The sequence below is a fragment of the Suncus etruscus genome, chromosome 15, assembly GCF_024139225.1.
Source record: "Suncus etruscus isolate mSunEtr1 chromosome 15, mSunEtr1.pri.cur, whole genome shotgun sequence".
NCBI classification, from domain to species: Eukaryota; Metazoa; Chordata; class Mammalia; order Eulipotyphla; family Soricidae; genus Suncus; species Suncus etruscus.
This window is the reverse complement of record NC_064862.1, coordinates 75170095-75191532: the sequence shown is the minus strand read 5'-3', so window position 1 is coordinate 75191532 and position 21438 is coordinate 75170095. Positions and strand designations below refer to the sequence as shown.

General features: G+C 53.0%; 1 protein-coding gene across 1 annotated transcript; it reads right to left on the bottom strand.

Moving 5' to 3' along the window:
• Positions 1-1940: 1940 nt before the first annotated feature.
• Positions 1941-20169, bottom strand: TFR2 (transferrin receptor 2). The gene is made up of 18 exons (XM_049789297.1): positions 19911-20169; positions 19530-19743; positions 19253-19433; positions 9935-10075; positions 9749-9860; positions 9525-9647; positions 9048-9164; positions 8815-8954; positions 8472-8635; positions 7671-7790; positions 7178-7260; positions 7046-7109; positions 6863-6930; positions 6697-6773; positions 6538-6622; positions 6226-6453; positions 5860-6000; positions 1941-2428 (listed from the first exon to the last, which is right to left on the bottom strand). Exons 1-18 carry the CDS (start codon positions 20055-20057, stop codon positions 2150-2152), a joined length of 2484 nt encoding a protein of 827 aa, XP_049645254.1. The 5' UTR covers positions 20058-20169; the 3' UTR covers positions 1941-2149.
• Positions 20170-21438: the final 1269 nt, after the last annotated feature.

The following is a 21438-nucleotide window of genomic DNA, read 5'->3' as shown; positions in this document are numbered from 1 at the left end:
AGGCTCAGCGGACCATATGGGATGCCAGGAATCAAACTGGGGTCCATCTGGGGTTGGACGCATCCAAGGAAAATGCCCTACAGCTGTGCTAAGGCTCTGGCCCCAAGTTTATTTCTTTTATTTTGTTTTTTTTTGGCCACACCTGGTGATGCTCAGGGGTTATTCCTGGCATACACTCAGAAATCGCTCCTGGCTGGGGGACCATATGGGATGCCGGGGATCAAACTGTGGTCTGTCCTAGGCTAGCACGTGCAAGGCAGACAGACACCTTATGGCTTGTGCCACCGCTCTGGCCAAAGTTTGTTTGTTTGTTTTTAATTTTTTTTGTTTTTTTTGGGCCACACCCATTTGATGCTTAGGGGTTATTCCTGGCTAAGCGCTCAGAAATTGCCCCTGGCTTGGGGGGACCATATGGGACGCCAGGGGATTGAACCAGACACCTTACCTCTAGCGCCACCTCGCCGGCCCCCCAAACTTTTTTTTTTTTTTTTTTTTTTTAGTTTTTGGGGCCACACCTGTTTGATGCTCAGGGGTTACTCCTGGCTAAGCGCTCAGAAATTGCCCCTGGCTTGGGGGGACCATATGGGATGCCGGGTGGATCGAACCGTGGTCCTTCTTTGGCTAGCGCTTGCAAGGCAGACACCTTTTTAAGTATCCTGGAGTCCCCAAGCCACTCCTGGCAAGAACATTTCCAGGGGGGCCGGGCGGTGGCGCTAAAGGTAAGGTGCCTGCCTTGCCTGCGCTAGCCTTGGACGGACCTCGGTTCGATCCCCCGGTGTCCCATATGGTCCCCCCAAGCCAGGAGCAACTTCTGAGCACATAGCCAGGAGTAACCCCTGAGCGTTACCGGGTGTGGCCCAAAAAAAAAAAGAACATTTCCAGTTATTTTTTCTTTCTTAACATTTCCAGTTCTAAGCTCAGCTGGCAATGTACTATCTCTTGGGCCACTCCTGGTGGTACTGGGGCCCACCCAGACAGAGCTGTGGGCTCAGCGAATAGTTTTGGCTTAGCGTTCTAGAAGTGGGTGTGACCAGGCCATGGTGCCTGGGTGTGGTGTTGCCTCTCCAGGTTTTTACCAGCTTTTACCCCCATCCAACAACTGACTCCCCAGTAGGGGCCCAGAGCTCTGGGAGGATCAGAATATTGGGGAGGGGCAGGTTTTGATTACATGCCCCTGCATCCCTCCAGTGAACTCTTCCTGGATTTAAAGAGCTGCTTTTGAGTTTATTTTTCTCTGGAGAATAGCAGGAAGATCACACCTGGTGATGCTCTGAAGCTACTCCCAGCTCTGTTCTGGGGCACGCCCTGTGGTGCTCAGAGACCCATGTGGTGCTGAGGATCAAATCAGGTCTCTACATGCATAACATACACTCAGCCTATTGCCATCTCTCCCTGGTCCAGGCACCTGGATTGTCGCATACCAAATAAAAGCCACCCAGCCAGATCAAGAAGCAGTGGAAGAGAGCTGGGGCGGGGGGGGGGGGGGGGGGAGCTTTATTGCTTTTCAAATCAAAGGCCCATCTCATTTTTCAGTTTTTCCTGGCATCCCTGGTCCCAGGTGATGGGAAGAGCTAGTCCTGACCTCACAAAGGTCTTTGGAAAAAGAAATCTCAGTTTCTTTTTGCTTTTGGGGCCACATCTGGGTCGTACTGAAGGGGGTTTGGGCTATCTCCCTGCCCATTAGCAGTTAGTTCCCTTCCTTAGTAACCATTACAGCTCAATTTGTCTGCAGAAATTCTCCCCACTGCATCCTCTCAGGCCCCTCTGCCCAGGCTTTCTGCAACTTTTTCTGGGCAAAAGCCTTGTGAGGAGGAAGAATGAAGAAGAAGCAGGCAGGTACCTATAAGCCATAGGTGCTATTGGGTTTTAGGAACAGGCAATGGTCTTATCCTCTCCCCCAAGGCACTGGGCCCAGGAAACTTGCAGAGTGGGCTGGGAAAGGGGCTGCCCACTGAAGGGCACAGATCCTTCCGTCAGAAGGCTCTGCACTCACCACACAGGGCTAGAGGTGTGAGGGTGTCTGCTGGTTTTGGGGGGGTGCAGGAAGCCTAGGAGACCAGCAATGACCCTAGGAGAATCCCATGGGTAGTGCGAGAGTGTGGACTTCCCTCACCCAGAAATCCCTACGTTGGAGGCCCCAACGGAGGCCTCAGAAGCTGTTGTCAATGTTCCAGACATCTCCACTAAGCGCATTGGCTGCTCCCTGCAGCGTCCAGGTGAGTAGGGCCAGCTGACGCCGGAAGAGGCTCTCCTGGAAGCCCGGTGCCACGTTGGAGGAGGCAGCCTTGGGGTTCCCAGCGCTTGGCCAGCGCAGCAGCCGCACATGGTCGAGCAGGGCGCCCAGCGTGTGGTCCCCATGGCCCAGGAAGATGTGTCGGAACGGGGAGTCAGCCGGGGACACGTATTGAGACAGGAAGTAATACTCCACCTGCACAGAGAAAAGGGGATCAGGTAGGGTGCGAACCTGGACAGCAAGTCCCAGGGTGTGGGACCGAGGGCCCCGCCTCCCTTTTCCTGTCCAATCAGAATGGCCAGCTGGTTTCGTGACGTCACTAGTCACTGGGTAGAACAAATACTCCTGCCGGCTTGGGGCTCCAAACTAAATATAAGTTTGCAAAGACTTTTTATGTTGCTGCTCTGCCTGACAAAAACCTCTCCACAGCTGAGTCATACTCCCCACCACCAATGTCCACAGAGTCAAAGGGAAGCAGGCAGCTCAGTCCTCAGGAAATACCAGATTAGGGTGCCACTGTGTCTTTGCTGAGATGCCCTCACACCTAGCCACATCCTCCTCTCTCCCAGCCTGCCTGGTTCCTCTTCCTGTTATTGGGACCCTTAAGGACCCTTTAAAGGATCTAACCTCATCACGGGTGTCCCTGTCCTCTCAATTTCCCCTCCTCTTATAGAGCCTAGTATGTCCACATCCTATTCTCAGAGAGAACCAGGCAAAAACTTTACAGCCATGGGGCCGGAGCAGTGGCATAGCCACTTTGCCTTGCATACATCTAACCTAGGACAGACCGTGGTTTGTTCCCCCAGTGTCCCATATGATCCCCCAAGCCAGGAGCTATTTCTGAGCACATAGCCAGGAGTAACCCCTAAGTGTCACTGGGTGTGCCCCCCTCCCAAAAAAAAGAAGCAAGAAAAAAAAACAAAACTTTATGGCCACACTTCATCCTGGGTCTCTACACTGAAGCCTCTTTCTCTGCACTGGCCCACGCCCTGTCTATTCTTTAAGGCCCACGTCAGAGTCTAAAGCAGAGATTGGCAAACATTTTCTGCAAAAAAAAAAAAAAAAGCCAATAGTATGGTGCCAGAGCGATAGCACAGTGGGTAGAGTGCTTGCCTTGCACACGGCCAACTATGTTCAGTCCCCAGCATCCCATATGGTTCCCGTCTGACACAGAGTAGGAGTAACCCCTGAGCACCACCAACTGTGGGCCCCCCCCAAAAAAAAAGACAAGAGTAAACATTTCAGGCTCTGCACATCATCTGGCTACAAATACTAAGTGTTGCCTTGGTAAAAGCAGTCAGAGACCAAAGGCGTCCAATGAACATAGCTGGGCTGCAATAAAACTTTACTCACGGGGCCGGGCGGTGGCGCTGGAGGTAAGGTGCCTGCCTTACCTGCGCTAGCCTTGGAAGGACCGAGGTTCGATCCCCCGGCATCCCATATGGTCCCCCAAGCCAGGAGCGACTTCTGAGCGCATAGCCAGGAGTAACCCCTGAGCATCACCGGGTGTGGCCCAAAAAAAAAACAAAAAACAAAAAAAAAAACTTTACTCACAGCGGAGAGGGTATCTACCTTGCACGCAACTAACATGGGGTTTGATCTTTAGCATCCCACACGGTCCCCCAATCCTGCCAGGAGTGATTCCTGAGCATAGAGCCAGAAATAAGCCCCTGAGCGCCGCCAGGTGTGGTCCCAAAATAAGACTCAAACAAAACTATTCACAGAACTGACAACAGGACAAAGTCGGTCTGCTAGTCCGTTTGCCAACCTTGGGTATTAGGTGACTATTACCTGGGTCTGGCCCTGCCTGTGTCCGTAGGTCCTGGGTCTGAATCATGGCCCTTATAAGGATGGTGGTAGGGGCTAATGGAGTCCCATAGGAAAGGGTTAAAGAAAGATCTTTGGTGGGGTCAGAACGATAGGATAGCACAGTGACAGGATGTTTGCCTCGAAAGCAGCCGACTCAGGACAGATCAGGTGTGGTTCCTGGCATCCCATATAGTCCTCTGAGCATGCCAGGAACGATTTCTGAGCACCAAGCTCTGAGTGCCACTGAGTCTGACCCCCCAAAACCAAAATAAATAAATAAAATTTAAGAAAAAGAAAGGGGGCTGTTAGCTTTCTCCCCTTTTCCCTTTCTTCTCTTAAAATGATATTTATAGCCTCTAGGACTCCTCCCATTTTTTGCTTGTTTAATTTTTGCCCCATTTTATTTATTTATTTTTCTTTTCTTCAAACAGAACCACATAATTTGAACCATCTTATCTTGCCTCACAAATTGAGGGGGAAATAATTGAGGGTACCAAGACCAGGCAGTCATATGAACATTAAGTAGAAATAAAAAATGATCAGACATGTTACACACAGAGGGGCCCACTTATACTAGCAACCCGGGTGGTAAAGGAGGGGGGTGTGGGATGCATGCTGGGAACAGGGGTGGAGGGAGGACAACTTTGGTGGTGGAAGTGTCCCTGATTCAATATCACTATGTACCTAAAAAAATTACTGTGAAAGATTTGTAATCTACTTTGGTCAAAATAAAAAAAAAAATAGGGGCCGGAGAGATAGCACAGCGGTAAGTTTGCCTTGCAAGCAGCAGATCCAGGACCTAAGGTGGTTTGTTCAAATCCCGGCATCCCATATGGTCCCCCGTGCCTGCCAGGAGCTATTTCTGAGCAGATAGCCAGGAGTAACCCCTGAGCACAGCTGGGTGTGACACAAAAGCCAAAAGAAAAAGATGGGAAAATCCAGAGGAGCCATCCCTGGAGAAAGAGCTAAGACCCACTCAGGGAAGAAATGGGAGGAGGAAAGAAACCTGGGTTTGGACTAGAACGGTTTTCCTAAAACCCCAATGGCAGCACACTGAGGTCTGAGATTCACTCACACTCTATGAGGGTGGTCCAGCTCCCGAGTTTGCCCTTTGCCCACACACCCACAGACCCAACCCAGTGTCTTTCCTGAGATCAAAGGCTTACAGGGCTGGGTTTTTTTTTTTTTTCAATGAAGAACAGGAAATAAGCCTGTTATAAATAAGGGTTAGAACTGGAGTTGAGGTTCAGGAAGCAAAATCATCAGAGCTAAGACAGGAGGGAATGCATAGAGAATAAGATCTACTTTGAGGGGCCAGAGAGATAGCATGGAGGCAGGGCATTTGCCTTGCATGCAGAGGGATGGTGGTTCGAATCCCTGAGCTTGTCAGGAGCGATTCTGAGTATAGAGCCAGGAGTAACCCCTGAGTGCTGCCGAGTATGACCCCAAACAAAACAAAACAAAAAAGATCTCTGAACTTTCACCTCACACCTCCAGGCAGCCTGTCTGAACTACCCTGCATCTCAGAAGGGATTGCTTGCTCCTCATGCTGAATTCAGTAAGCCTTTTGCCTCTGCAGGGCCAAAACAACCTGGAACCACTTGAACAGCCATTGAACACCCTGGAACGTTCCCTTTTCCGAAGAGGAGCACCAAGGGAGGGACTCACCCCTTTCTACCCACATGTGGGTAGTTTTGGTTGTTCCTTCGCTGTGTGGTTTCACCCCGCCCCCTCACCCCAACAGGACCTATATGCTAGCCCAAGCAACCTGTCCCTCGGGTCCCCAGATGGCAGGGACACACTTGTTGGGGCCTCACCCTCATGATGCGCACGTTGTACATGCGCATAAGGCGCTCGTCGCTCTCCTCCGAGCTGTAGATCTCCTTCTTCAGTTTCTCAGCAGCTCGGATGTAGTCTCCCCGCGCTGAGTACACCCACTGCAGGGTCAGCCCGCGGGCCTGCGGGTGGACAGAGGGCAGGCTGGGGCCAGGGCCTTGGGTGCATGGGCTGGGGCCCTTAGCCTGGCTGCAGTGGGCCTGGCAGAGATGAGGGATGCAATGCTGGGGAACTTAATACAAGGAGAGAGGATCTGGTTTGGGGGAAACCCAGGCAGATCAAAGTGGCCTAAGGGAACTGGGGGGGCCCCACGCCTGAACAGACGTGCTTTAGGGAGCATCTTGAACCTTGAGCTCCCCCGAGAACTCGTTGAGGCGGCCGATGTGCCGCAGCACCACATCCCCATAGCGGCCAAAGTCTAGCTGTAGGAGGTGGTCGTGGCTGAGCCGGATGAGCAGCTGCCCTGCGAGCTGAGCTACGGCCTGGGCCACGGCAGGTAGACGACCCTGCAGCCGCTGATGCAGGTTTTCATAGGTGTCGTCCTTGGTGTGCAGGAATGGGTAGGCCGGACCATCCTGGGGGGAGTAGGGGGAAATAGGGCTAGGCTGGTGGATGGGACTAGGGGGCTGGCTGCGAAGGCCAGGGCAGGGGGGGCTCACCTCGAGGAAGGAGAACTCAACAGCAGGGACCCCTGCAAAAGCCGTGAAAGAGTAGGCACTACTGTCCATGGGCAGCGGCTGGACCCTGGGGGGCAGGCAGATCAGTTTAGGGTCCCCCTACCCACCAAGCTCCAGCTCCCCTCTGTTGCCTCGACTTACACCTCTTCATCCCAGCTCTGATTGCCAACCACCACCTGGTCATACAGGGTCTGCCCACTGCGGTTGGGGGAGTCCACCTAGAATGGATTGGGGGGCAGTCGGGTTCTATCCCCCGTCCCTCCCCACAGCTTTTTCCCCAGCCCCATCCTAGTCCCTACTTATGTACCTGCTTCAGAATGTTCTCGATGAGGCTGATCAGAAGGGGGCTGGTCTTGGCGTGGAACTTGTCATCCCCTGCAGGGAGGAAGACTGAGCTCCGGGCTCCAGGGTGCTGGAGTTTGAGGGGTGGGGGTGGGGATGAGGGGCTGCACAAGTTTAGAGGACCTGGCGGTGGTCCTGCCCGGCTCACCCAGCACTGCATTGTCCAGGCTCACGTAGACCACAGCTCTGAGGTGCAGCACGCTGAGGTAGCCCTGCAGCAAAGGTGAGGCATGAGACCTGTCCCCCACGCCCACTGTGGGAGCACCTGCACCCCCATTACCTCCAGCCACTCGGTGGAGCCCACACTCCCAAATTCGCCGCCATCCCAGCTGATGAAGAGGAGACTTCTGCGGGGCCGGAAGCCTAGGGCCACGGGGAGAGAATGGGCTGTGCTGGGGACCGAGGGGAGACACCCCTCTTCTTTCTCCTTCCCATCTCAGCCCAGCCCTGTAGCAGCCTCTGAGCCTGCAGCTTCCTTGGCCCAAGTGGTATGTTCATGTTTAAGTTTATTTATTTGTGTTTTGGGGTCCCACCTGGCAGTGCTCAGGGCTAACTCCTGGTTCTGTGCTCAAGTATCACTTCTGGTAGGGTTCAGGGGACCATATGGGGTGCCAAGGAACAAACCCAGATGTCATGCTTGCAGAGCTGGTACTCCAAGCCTTTGTGCTCCCACCTTGGATGAACTGACACCCTACAGGGTCCACAAGGGGCCCTTCCTCACAGCTTCACCCCATCCCGCTGACCCCTATCCCTGTGGCTAGCCCTGGCCTTACCGTTGCTCACCATGGAGGAGAAGGTCCGCACCAATTCTAGCAGGATGGCAGTGCCCACTGCTGACTGGGCCGCACCAGGGCCCCAGGCATCCCTCTGTGCCCCAATGACAACATAGTGGTCTGGGGAGCAGATATTGGGATTCATGTCTTTCATGTCCGTGTTGAGCCACATGCCATACCATTTCTCCCAGACCCTCCCACCAGTGCCACCTGGACTCCTGAATTCTGCTTCCCAGCCCTGACTCTCTTGGGGACTTTCAGGGTGACCCTTAGCCTCCTCGGCCGAAACAGCCAGGATCATGCTGGACCCTGTGACATCCTGACTGGCTTTCCCTGTTGTCTTTATTTGCTTCATGGTGCTGGGGATTGAACCCAGGGTCTCACTATGACAGGCAATCGCTCACCACAGAGTCACACCACACACACCCACACCCACACCCACACCTACACCCACACCCACACACACCCACCCACACACACACACACCTGGTATTGTCTTTTGGTATTGGCGCCATCCCCGCAAATGCTCCGGGTTGACTCCTGGCTTTGCACTCAGGAGTCATTCCAGATGAGCTCAGGGAGTGCCAGGGATGAAACCCAGGTTAACTGTGTGTAAGGCATGTACCCACCCTGCTGCGTTACCGCTCTAGTCCCTCTGACCTATTTGCCTTTTTCTTTTCTTTTGGTGTTTGGGCAACACTCAGCAGTGCCCACTGGCTTGGCCTTATCCTGGATCTCCAGCTTCAACCATAACTCTGGACCTTACCCTGCAGCCCACCCCCACCCCCACCATCAGTGCACCTGGCTCAGAGCGACCCTCAATACAGCCGAAGATGTTGCTGATAGGGGTGGAGACCCGCCGGTTGTTGACCCTGAGCTGCAGGCCTGGCCCAGGACCCAGGCGATAAGGGGAGTTGGGGAGGTGGCCCTGCCATTCCTGGGGGGCCACCGGGCCTTTGAGCTTCCTGGAAAGGTAGCAGAAAGAGTAGCAGAGACCTAGGTGGAAGAAGAACCCATATCGCCCACCCCTGTCTCTGTACCCCAGATGGCCAAGGGGTAGGGGATGTGAGTGTGAGCTGAAGGGGGAGCCCTGGGTACCCTCCTAGAAGAAAGGCCATGTTTTGGGGGCTGCCCCACACCTCACCCCAGCAGAAGGGAGGCCACATGGGCGCTGATGGGCTGGGCAGGGATTCGGGGGAGGCCAGACGAGCGAACGGGCGGAAACTGGGTTTGATTGAAGGAAGGGAAACCTGGTGTGTAAGGGTCCCCGGCTCCTAGGTGCACCTGCAGAGACAGTGGGACCCCCCCACAGCAGTCAGGCTCCTGGGAAGGGCGTGCCAGCTCCCCAGGAAAGCCCGGCTGCTTACCACAACTCACATGTCCATACACGGCCCGGTGGCTCGACAGGCCAGGTTTGTGGGGGTCAGGAGAGAAGTCTGCTGGGTCCGGGTAGATGAGCACGCCACGAGCCCCAAACTCCTGTGCAGTGGCCACCTGAGGAAAGCGGGATCCGAAGGAACTCTTATCCCAGAGAGAAATGACCTGAGGTCCCTGGAGACAGGCTGGGGCAGATTCTCAGTGTTCGGCTGGGATTCAGCCCTTAGGAGAGCCCTCGATTGTGGGGTGTATCCCACAGGCACACATGCACAAGCAGTGATGTTCCAGGGACCCCCACAGGGCCAGCACCCAAGAAGCACCCACCCTGTGCTTTCCAAAGGGAGACAAGATGGGGCCTCACCTTTCTCCTACACATGCCCCACTCTCCCCACCCCAGCTTAATTTTCTTTCTTCCTCCCCAGCAGATATAGGTGTCCCCAACCCTGTCAGTCAATCCCGTCTTCAAGAACCCCTTACCTTTTGGGCAAAGCTGATGGCCCCCAGTCGCACCAGCAGGAGGCGGCCAGCCGGCTCCACACCCTGAGCCCGCAGTTGCTGCAGGTCCTCTGGCCTTCCGAGGTGCGCGAACACCACCTCTCCCTGCAGGAGGGGGCTTAAGCTGGGTGCACCCCAAATCCCAGCCCGCCCCTCCCAGGCCCTGGACTGCACCCCACCCCGCGCCTCCACTTGCTCCCCCTCACCGTGGCATTCCCTGGGGCGCTGTAGGGACAGTACACGTCGGGGTCCTCCAGCGGCAACGGCTCCCCAGGTGCCCCGGTGGCATCAAGCCAATGCAGGGTATTGGGGTGAGCCCTGAAGAGTGAGGGTGGGTGATGAGAACCTTTCTCGGGAAGGCCCGGGCCCGGGCCCCGCACCCCTGCACTCACGGGTCTGGGAACTGCAGGCCCACGTAGTGTGTGTCGGTCCACACATGGTCGAGCTTGTGCCGAGAGAGCTCCTCGCGGATGTCGTGGGCCAAGGCTGCCATCCCTGCCGAGCCGGCTACCCGGGAACGCTGGCTGGTCTGCCTGGGATGTGGGGGACCAGGCTGTGGGGCACCTTTCTCACCTATGCTGACCCTGCCCAGTCATTTCTTCCTAAGCAGCACAGCCGTCCCTCCCCCCCCACCAAATGCCCCGGTCCTCTCCAGCCACCGAGGGTCCCCTTTGCAATCAATCTTCTCCTGGGACCCTCTCTCCTCCCAAGGCCCCTCTGACTGGCCGACAGATCATCCCCTGCTCCTCCTTTATCTGGGACCATCTATCCTCTCTCCTGGTTTTGCTTTATTTTTTGGGGGGGTTACTCCCAGCAGTAATTTTTTTGTTTGTTTTTTGGGTCACACCCGGCAGTGCTCAGGGGTTACTCCTGGCTGTCTGCTCAGAAATAGCTCCTGGCAAGCACGGGGGACCATATGGGACACCGGGATTCAAACCAACCACCTTTGGTCCTGGATCGGCTGCTTGCAAGGCAAACGCCACTGTGCTATCTCTCCGGGCCCTCCCAGCAGTATTCAGGGGTTATTCCTGGCTCTGTACTCAGGAATCCCTCCTGGCAGTGCTCAGGGGGTCATATGAGGTGATGGAGATTAAACCCACATACAAGGCAGTGCCCTTCCCACTCTGCTATCGTTCTGGCCCCCATGATACCTCTCCCCAACATCACTCGCCCCTCCCCATTATTCCCTGGGCAGGTAAGGGGAACTCCTAGCAAGGATAGGTCTCCCTGGGAACTATAGGATTCCCTGGTTTGATATGGATCCTGCCCAGTCCCACGGGCCCAGCCCGTCTCCTCTGTGAGTTGAAGCCAAGGCAGGGCGTGCCCACCTCCTGGTGCCGGGGGTGTCACTGGGTCACTTCAAGGGCCATAAATATTGTGCCAAAGTCTGAAGTGACTGTGTCCTCTTGGTTCCATTCATGAGCCATCCCCCGACCTGAGAGCTGCCCAGGACATAACTTAGAGAGCAAGCCCTCTGTGACCCAGTGTAGCTGCAATGGCAGAACACAGTGCTCAATGATGGACCCAGCCACAGTGCTCAGGGAAAAGCATTTTTGCTTGAGCACATGCCTACAAGCATGAGCACGGAGTTCGATCCCTGGCAACATGGATCACTTCAGTCCTGGACTGATTTTTCTTTTAATCTCCTTATATTTTTCACATAGCTTTACTTTTTGGGGGTGGAGGGGTCACATTCGACAATGCTCAGGGGTTACTCCTGGCTCTACACTCAGGCATTACTCCTGGCAGTGCCGAGGATCAAACCTGGGTCAGCCATGTGCTAAACCTGGGTCAGCGAGGACTGTCCCCACTGTACTATTGCTTCGGCCCTGCACTCCTTTATTTTAATGAAAACCTCTCTATTGATTTGTTATTTTGGGACTACACCCAGCAGTGCTTAGGGACTACTTATGGCTGAATGCTCAGTGGACTATGTGGTGCCAAGGGTCAAACCTGGCCCCATGCATGCAAAGCCAGCCCATGCTCCAGCCCTATGATCATCTCTCCAGCTTGAACATGATGTGTATTTATTTAATTTTCAGTTTGGGGCCACATCTGGTTGTGCTCAGGGCTTACTTCTGGCTCTGCACGCAAGAATCATTCCTGGCACGCTTGGGGACTCTCTGGGGTGCTGGGGACTGAACCCTGGTCAACTGTGTGCAAGGCCTTCCCAACTCGTATCTCAGTGTCCCCTGGATTCAAACCCCATCCTGTCTCAGCCTGAGCCCCAAAGTGTGAAATGCATCCATTCTCCACACCCCCCCACTTTCTTTTTTTCTTTTTTGGGTCATACCTGATGACACTCTGGAATTACTCTTGGCTATGTGCTCAGAAATCACTCCTGGCTTGGGGGACCATATGGGATGCCGGGGGATCAAACTGCGGTTTCTCCTAGGTTAGCATGTGCAAGGCAAATGCCCCACTGCTTGCACCCTCTCCCCTGTCTTTTTCTTTTTTCTTTCTTCTTCTTCTTCCTATTTTTTTAATTTTATTTTTTTTGGGGGGGGGTCATACCTGGCAGCTCTCAGGGGTTACTCCTGGCTCTGCACTCAGAAATAACTCCTGGAAGGCTCCAGGGACCATATGAGATGCCAGGAATCAAACCCAGGTCTGTTCCCTATCAGCTGAGTGCAAAGCAAATGCTATCACTCCAGTCCATCTCCCCTTTCTTCTTTTTTTTTTTTTTTTTTTTTTTTTTTTTGGTTTTTCGGGCCACACCCGTTTGATGCTCAGGGGTTATTCCTGGCTAAACGCTCAGAAATTGCCCCTGGCTTGGGGGGACCATATGGAATGCCGGGGGATCGAACCGTGGTCCTTTCCTTGGCTAGCGCTTGCAAGGCAGACACCTTGCCTCTAGCGCCACCTCGCCGGCCCTCCCCTTTCTTCTTAAAATAATCCCAAACAGCTCATGTTGCCTGCAAGGCAAGGCCTGTAGGACCCTTGCCATCCCCCAGCTGGAGAGCCCTGGGGACTTTGTCTCACTCACTCCAAGAGGCTACCTTCCTCCCACACCAGTCTCTTCACTTAGGTCAGTGGTCAGCAACCTTTTTTTCAACTGAGCCAAATCTCACCAAAACCACGATTGAAATTTATTTTGAGAACCACACAGGGCGCGCACTGACAGAGGCTAGGAGCAGAGTCCTGATTCCTGGAGCAGCCGCCCGGCACACAGAAGAGCCAAATTAAAAGTGTAAAGAGCCACATGTGGCTCGAGAGCCACAGGTTGCCAACCACTGACTTAGGTGAACCTGATTTTGCATCTACCCTGACTTCTCAGTGACTCACAGCTACAGTCTCAGCCTCCTTTTCTGTGCACCAAACACAGTCAGATCTCTAGACTTAGACTCATTCCCCACAAGCTTTGCTTTTTGAGTTTTGTAAATCAAGGCTTGCTTCTGCCTCTCTGCTCAGGGATCACTCACCAGGAGGCTCAGGGGAGCCTTTGTGGTGCCAGGGATTAAACCAAAGTCAGCTATGTATGCGGGAGGCCTGGGTTCGAGTCCTAGCACTGCATGGTCCATTGAACATTTCTAGGAATAACCCCAGAGCAAAGAGCTGGGAGTAGCCACTGAACACCATCAAGTGTTATACACAAACCAAAAAAAAAAAAAAAAAAAAAAGATATTATTTTTTAATGTCCCAGGTGCCTCACCCCTCCTGGCCATCAGATTTGCAATTAATCTTGGAAGAGATGCAAACCAAGAAGCTAAAATTCATGGGTACACTGGTTTTCTTTTTTCTTTTTTTTTTTTTTTGGGGGGGGTCACACCCGGCAGTACTCAGGGGTCATTCCTGGCTCCACACTCAGAAATCGCCCCTGGCAGGCATGTGGGACTATATGGGATGCCGGGATTCCTTCTGCATGAAAGGCAAACACCTTACCTCCATGCTATCTTTCCGGCCCCTACACTGGTTTTCTGAGTGAACACTGGAGCATCCTTGGGAGGAGGGCTGCCCTGCCAAAATCCTGGCAGCCATATCCACACCCCACAATCACCCACTATTTTAGTGGTACAATTTGACAAATTGAGAAAAATTTCAGGTACACCAGGTTTTGTGCTAAAAACTCGGGGTCCTCTCAGAGTGGGGATGTGAAGGCTCCCCCCTCCACTTCCAGAAGCCCTAGCAGCTACATCCACATACCAACATTCCACAGCTGCTGCTATGTAAACAAAGCAGCTAGTTCCAAAGACCCCAGGGTTCCTGGAACATACCTCTAAACTGTTCAGTTCTGTCACCCCAGTTGGAACACACCAAATTAGACGAGAAAGTAGCAAAGAAGCAAACAAATCCCAACAAATAAAAACACCACAGAAGATTCAACTAGCAACAAACAGCTTAGTAAATCCTCATTGTATGATGATCCCATTGTAAGATATGAAAGTCTTGACAAATTTTCTTTCACTGAAATGTTTTTTGATAATTCCATGAACCATTTTGTTGTAACAAGCAATATAAAATAAATTATTTTGTGCCTGCCAAGGCTTAGGCAGCCTTGGGGGTAGGTGGGAAACTGGGTGGTGGAAGGAATATTAAACTGGTGGTGGGTGACAGGCATGGGGAATCATATGGAATGCTGGGATTCGAACCACCGTCCTAACGCAAGGCAAATGCCTTACCTCATGCTCTCTCTCCGGCCCCAGAAACAACTGTCTTATAAACAACTTCAACTTTATAAATCATGGTATTTAAATAAAAAAATAAAAAAATTGGGGCTGGAGTGATGTTGTAAGCTGTAGAGCATTTGCCTTGCACACGACTGTCCTAGGACAGACAGTGGTTCGATCCCCCCACTCCACGTCCCTCAAAAGGAGCAATTTATGTTTTTTTGTGTGTGTGTTTTGGTCACACCCGGTAGTGCTCAGGGGTTACTCCTGGCTCTATGTTCAAAATCGCTACTGGCAGGCTTGGGGGACCATATGGGATGCCGGGATTCAAACCACTGTCCTTCTGCATGCAAGGCAAATGCCCTACCTCAAGCTATCTCTCTGGGCGCCCCCAGGAGCAATTTCTGAGCACCTATCCAGGAGTAATCCCTGAGCATCACCGGGTGTGGCCCCCAAAAAATAACAACAACAACAAAAATAGAAAAATTGTTTTTCAATTTACTGTGAATAATATAAGCAGGGATCTGGAAAAACAGTGTAGTATGTAAAATGCTTTCTTTGCACATGGCTGATCAGGGTTCAATCCCCAGCACTACATATGGTCCCCCCAAAGCCTACCAGAAGTGACTGTTGAGCACAGATCCAGAAGTAGACTCTGGGTGTGTGGCCCACCAAATAAAGCAATTTAAAAAAGAATAAAAGGGGCCCAGTGAGGTGGCACTAAAGGTAAAGTGTCTGCCTTGCAAGCGCTAGCCAAGGAAGGATCGCAGTTCGATCCCCCCAGCGTCCCATATGGTCCCCCCAAGCCAGGGGCAATTTCTGAGCACTTAACCAGGAGTAACCCCTGAGCATCAAATGGGTATGACCTGAAAAACCAAAAAAAAAAAAAAAAAAAAAAAAAAGAATAAAAGATAAAATTAGAGCCAGGGAGATGGTGTAATGGGCAGAGCGAATGCACTGCTGGATTCAGGTTCCAGTATCTCAAGGTTCCCTGAACATGGAGGAAAGTAACTCCTGAGCACTGTACCAGGAGTTGAGAATGACACAGAGATTAGTAAATTAATTTTTTTTTGTGGTTTTTGGGTCACACCCGGCAGTGCTCAGGGGTTATTCCTGGCTCCAGGCTCAGAAATTGCTCCTGGCAGGCACGGGGGACCATATGGGGCGCCGGGATTCGAACCGACGACCTCCTGCATGAAAGGCAAATGCCTTACCTCCATGCTATCTCTCCGGCCCCAGTAAATTAATTTTTTAATTATTATTATTTTATTTTGTTTTGGGGGCCACACTTGGTGGTGCTTAGGAGTTATTTATTCCTGGCTCTGCACTCAGAAATTGCTCCTGGCAAGCATGGAGGGCCTTATGGAATGCTGGGGATTGAACCCAGGTCTGTTCCGGGTTGGCCACATGCAAGGCAATTGTCCTACTGCTGTGCTATCACTCTGGCCCCCAAATTAATTTTTTTATATATTAGCTAAGGATAAAGACAAACACCCTTGTTTTTCCCTTATAAATCTCTTTTCTCTCTCTCTCTCTCTCTCTCTCTCTCAATAATATCTTTATTTATTTATTTATTTATTTATTTATTTATTTATTTATTTATTTATTTTGGGTTTTGGGCCACACCCGTTTGATGCTCAGGGGTTACTCCTGGCTATGCACTCAGAAGTCGCTCCTGGCTTGGGGGGACCATATGGGACGCCGGGGATCGAACTGCGGTCCGTCCTAGGCTAGCGCTTGCAAGGCAGACACCTTACCTCTAGCGCCACCTTCCCGGCCCCTAATATCTTTATTTAAGCACCATGATTTTTTCTTTTTTTTGGTTTTTGGACCACACCCGTTGACACTCAGGGGTTACTCCTGGCTATGCGCTCAGAAGTTGCTCCTGGCTTGGGGGACCATATGAGACGCCAGGAGATCGAACCGTGGTCCGTCCTAGGCTAGCGCTTGCAAGGCAGACATCTTACCTCTAGTGCCACTGCGCCGGCCCCTTAAGCACCATGATTACAAACATATTTGTAGTTGGGTTCAGTCATAAAAAGAAGACCTCCCTTCTGGAGAGATAGCATGGAGGTAGAGCATTTGCCTTGCATGCAGAAGGATGGTGGTTCTAATCCCAGCATCCCATATGGTCACCTGAACCTGCCAAGAGCGATTTCTGAGCATAGAGCCAGGAGTGACCCCTGAGCACTGCCGGGTGTGACCCAAAAAACAAAACAAACAAAGAACACCCCCTTATAAGTCTCTTAAGTAGAGACTGGAGAGAGGGTACAGCAGGCAGAGTGCTTGCTTTACCCGTGGCTAACTTGGGTTCAATCATCAGCACCCCATATGGTCTTCAGAGTACCACCTGGAGTAGTCCCTGAGCATAGAGGTGGGAGTAAGCCCTGACCACGGTCCGATGTGACCCAACAACCCTCCAAATTAAAACAAAACAAATGTTAAGGGAGGGGTACAGAGAGATAGTACAGGGATTATGTCATGGAGCCAACACTGGTTCAAATCTCCATTTCTATACATGGTCCCCTAAGCAGTGCCAGTTATGGGGAAAGAAAGAAGAAAGGAAGAAAGAAGGAAAGAAAGAACGAAAGGAAGGAAGGAAGGAAAGAAAGAAGGAAGGAAGGAAGGAAGGAAGGAAGGAAGGAAGGAAGGAAGGAAGGAAAAAAGGAAGGAAGGAAGGAAGGAAGGAAGGAAGGGAAAGAAAGAAAGAAAGACAGACAGAAAGAAAGAAAGAAAGAGAGAGAGAGAGAAAGAAAGAGAAAAAGAAAGGCGAGAAGAAGGGAGGAAGAAAGAAAGAAACCCAAAATAAAGTTAAAAGTCTTTTTAGAGGGGCCGGGCGGTGGCGCTAGAGGTAAGGTGTCTGCCTTGCTAGCGCTAGCCTAGGACGGACCGCGGTTCGATCCCCCGGTGTCCCATATGGTCCCCCAAGCCAGGAGCGACTTCTGAGTGCATAGCCAAAAGTAACCCCTGAGCGTCACCGGGTGTGGCCCAAAAAACAAACAAACAAAAAAAAAAGTCTTGGGGCCGGGCGGTGGCGCTGGAGGTAAGGTGCCTGCGCTAGCCTAGGACGGACCACGGTTCGATCCCCCGGCGTCCCATATGGTCCCCCAAGAAGTCAGGAGCAACTTCTGAGCGCATAGCCAGGAGTAACCCCTGAGCATCACAGGGTGTGGCCCAAAAACCAAAAAAAAAAGTCTTTTTAGAAACTGCAGCAGGGGCCCGGAGAGATAGCACAGCGGTGTTTGCCTTGCAAGCAGCCGATTCAGGACCAAAGGTGGTTGGTTCGAATCCCGGTGTCCCATTTGGTCCCCCGTGCCTGCCAGGAGCTATTTCTGAGCAGACAGCCAGGAGTAACCCCTGAGCACCGTCGGGTGTGGCCCAAAAACAAAACAAAACAAAACAAAAAAGAAACTGCAGCAAAAAGTATTATGACAAATACTCAATGACTAAGTATTATGAAATTACTGAATTAAAGATAAAGAATAGGGCCAGAGAGAGTTCAGAGGTCAAGGAGCTTGCCTTGCATACAGCCTGATCCCCAGCACTCCATATAGTCCTCCAGCCAGTGCCAGGAGTGACTCATAGAAAAACTCAAGAGTAAGCCCTGAGCACCACAAGGTGTGGTTCAAAGAGGTCCCCCTAAAAAAAAAAAAAAAAAACATAGAAAAAAGAAAAGAGGGCCGGAGAGATAGCATGGAGGTAAAGCATTTGCCTTGCATGCAGAAGGACGGTGGTTTGAATCCCAGCATCCCATATGGTCTCCCGAGCCTACCAGGAGCGATTTCTGAGTGTAGAGCTAGGAGTAACCCCTGAGCACTGCCGGGTGTGACCCAAAAAATCAAACCCCCCAAAAAAAGAAAAGAACAGATAGCTAATATTTCGGGGCCAGAGAGGTGGCACTAGAGGTAAGGTATCTGCCTTGCAAGCGCTAGCCAAGGAAGGACCTCGGTTTGATTCCCTCCCCCCCCCCCACATCCCATATAGTCCCCCCAAGCCAGGGACAATTTCTGAGGGCTTAGCCAGGAGTAACCCCTGAGCATCAAACGGGTGTGGCCCAAAAAACAAAAAACAAACAAAAAAAAAAATTTCACTGCTCCATTGTGTCCCCTCCTGCACACAGAAGTCAGGAGTCCCAGTTCAGGAACCTGGTTGCCCCATGGACCTATAGATTATTGATTATTGTCAGAAAAAAACAGGAGCAGCCACAGGAACTTTTTTGCATGCTTGTGGCTTTTCTAATTCCCTTAAAAATGCCTGTTATCAGGATCTAGAGTGATAGCACAGTGGATAGGGTGCTTGCTTTGCCAGTGGCTAATCCAGGTTTGATCCTCAGCATCCTATATGGTTCCCCAAGCCTGCCAGGAGTGATTCCCGAGTGCAAAGCCTGGAGTAACCTCTGAGCACCCCTGAGTATGACCCAAAACCCAAAACCCAAAAGAAGAATAAAAGGCTCCTTTCAGCAACAATTTGTAATTCAGACTCCTTGCGGTGACACTGCAAGCTGGGGTGGTTTGTTCCATCTACTTTGAGGTACAGGGGCTTCTCCTCCTACCAGTGCCAAAGGCATCACCCCAAGTCAGAGTCTCTGGGGTCTCCTCCCTCCTTTCAAATTATTTTGGTTTGTTTTTGTGTCACACCCAGTGGCGCTCAGGGATCACTCCTGGCTTTGCGCTTAGAAATCGCTCCTGGTGGGCCCGGAGATAGCACAGCGGTGTTTGCCTTGCAAGCCTTGCAAGCAGCCGATCTAGGACCAAAGGTGGTTGGTTCAAATCCCGGTGTCCCATATGGTCCCCCGTGCCTGCCAGGAGCTATTTCTGAGCAGACAGCCAGGAGTAACCCCTGAGCACCGATGGGTGTGGCCCAAAAACCAAAAAAAAAAAGAAATCGCTCCTGGCAGCCTTGGGGGACCATATGGGATGCCAGGAATCCCAAACCAGGGTCTGTCCTGTGTTGACCACATGCAAGGCAAACATCCTACCACTGTACTATTGCTTTGCCCCCCCCCCCCCACTTCAATCTGAGTGTTCCCCTCCCCTCTCCCCAAGGCTACTGGCCAAGATAACTGCTGGATGGCCTGAGAGTGCTGGGAGGGCAGGGCCTTACCTGATGGCCTCCTCCAGGCAGCCCTCCCCTAGCAGGCGCAGGAACATGGCCTGCAGGTCACTCCAGTACAGGGGTCCCTGTCGAGAGTCGGGCTCGTAGCTGATGTCCTCACTCATCACTAGTACGTCGTCCCCACATGCCTGGCAGGACCCCCGGAAGGCCACGTAGCCCAGAAGGAAGGCTGGTGGGGGCAAGATGCAGCTTGTTCTTGTAACCCCCCCCACCCCTGGGCACCCTAAAATTCATCCCCTGGGGATGGAGTAGGGGGAAGACTTACCACCAGTGAAGATGAGCAGGGCAGTCAGGACCAAGTAGGGTGCAGCCCTTCGCCCTGCAGACACCCAGACACCCCTCTGCTGCAGCCCTGACTCGGAGGTCTTCAGTTCCATGGGCCGGAAGCAGTTCCGTAGCTCGGGCCCCCCCTCCTCCCCGTCTTCCTCTTCCTCTTCCAGGGGGCCTGGCTGCGGTTCCTCCACAGGCCTATAGATGGTCTAGGGAAGGGGTAACCTTTGCTGGAGGACCACAGAAGCTCAGGGATGGGGAATGGGCTTGGGGCTTTGGGGAGCTGGTACCCAGGGCAGGGGGGAGGTGGGGAGCTGGTACCCAGGGCAGGAGGTGGAGGCGGCTGGGGAGGAGCGGGGGCCCCACTAGGTCTTACCGCTCTCTGGTGCAGACCCCGAAGCCGCTCCATGGCCACGTCCTCTAAGCCCTGCAGGCTGCCCCCCCTCCTGCAGTGATAAAACCGTTTGTGGGAGCCCCAGAGGCCCCTTATCAGCCCCAGCAGACAGCCTGAGCCCAGGCTCATTTGTAGTCCCCCCTCTTATGGGGAGGGCACAGTCCTGGCCTCGATCCCACCTTCCTGTTGCCGTGTCCTTGGCCCCAGAAAGTGGGTGAGGGGCTCACCTTCCCTGCCTGCCCCTTCCGGCCACTCCGGCCTGCTTTGGGCAAAATAATCAATTTTTTTGACTTTGGAGCAGACTTTGACCTCCTGGTGACTAGGTGGGGTGGGGGTGGAACGAGAGATCTCAGTCCCCCTCCTCTCCTGCTTCCGCCACTTACAGTGGCCTTGGGGACCCCTCCCTGAACTCCCCACCAAGAAGAGGCCCCTGCCTTCTCCTCTGTCAGCCCCCAAAACAGCTCTAGCCCCTCTCCATGTGTGTCCCAAGGGGACCCAAAGGAACTGTGGTGTGACTGGGGGACAGAGTTTGTTACAGGAGACTTGAGCTGAAAGGTGGGTCTCAGGCCTCTAGGGGGGGCCACACAGGAGTTAGGGGTTCAGGGTTGTGCCTAGTTAGGGGCCTAGTGTCTGCCTTAGAGTCAGAGGGTGGGGAGCATGGTGGTGGGTCCTGACGCAGGAGACATTGCTGGAAAATTCTGTGCAAGGCGAATGCAGAGTGGGGTAACCTTGGACATGAGGTCTCTCCCTTGGGCACCCGCTTAGAGGGTGGCCAGAAACTGGAGGTGGACCCCAGGAACACATCCGGCACGGACAACTATGTATTGCCCATCATTTTAGGCAGGGCCACAGGCACCTAGGCCCTGTCAAGAGCCCAGGAGGCCTGTAGCTTTGCAGTAGAGAGGGGCTGGTGGGGCTGGGCCCGGACTCTCGCACCCTACCAGATGTCTCCCCCAGGAAAGCTCAACTCCTACCGAAGCAGGAGAACATTCTGAATTGATGAGACTGGGAGACCCCAGTTCGCCCCCATTTCTGCCTCCACAGAGAGCCCCAACCCTGGCTCACCTGAGTGGCAGGTCCTGGGGGTGCCTAACCAATGCCTCTGGGGAGGTCCAAGGTTCTGGATGCCTCTCTCCGCCCCTGCCCCAGAAACCACTGCCCTGTCCGGACAGCACTGCCCATTCCCATAAACCACGCCCGCAGCCACGCCCTGGCCTGGTCCTGCCAGGGCCACACTTGTGAGCCTTCAGGTCTGAGACTCAAGTGGCCCAGCATGGGGCCAGAGAGATGAATGGAGGCAGCGTTTGCCTTGCATGCAGGAGGTCAGTGGGTCGAATCCCGACATCCCCTATGGTTCCCAGAGCCTGCCAGGAGCGATTTCTGAGCGTAGAGCCCGGAGTAACCACTGAACGCTGCCAGGTGTGACCCCCCCCCCAAAAAAAATAAATAAAGGCTTGAGATAGCATGGAGGTAGGGTGTTTGCTTTGCATGCAGAAGGTCGGGTGTTCGA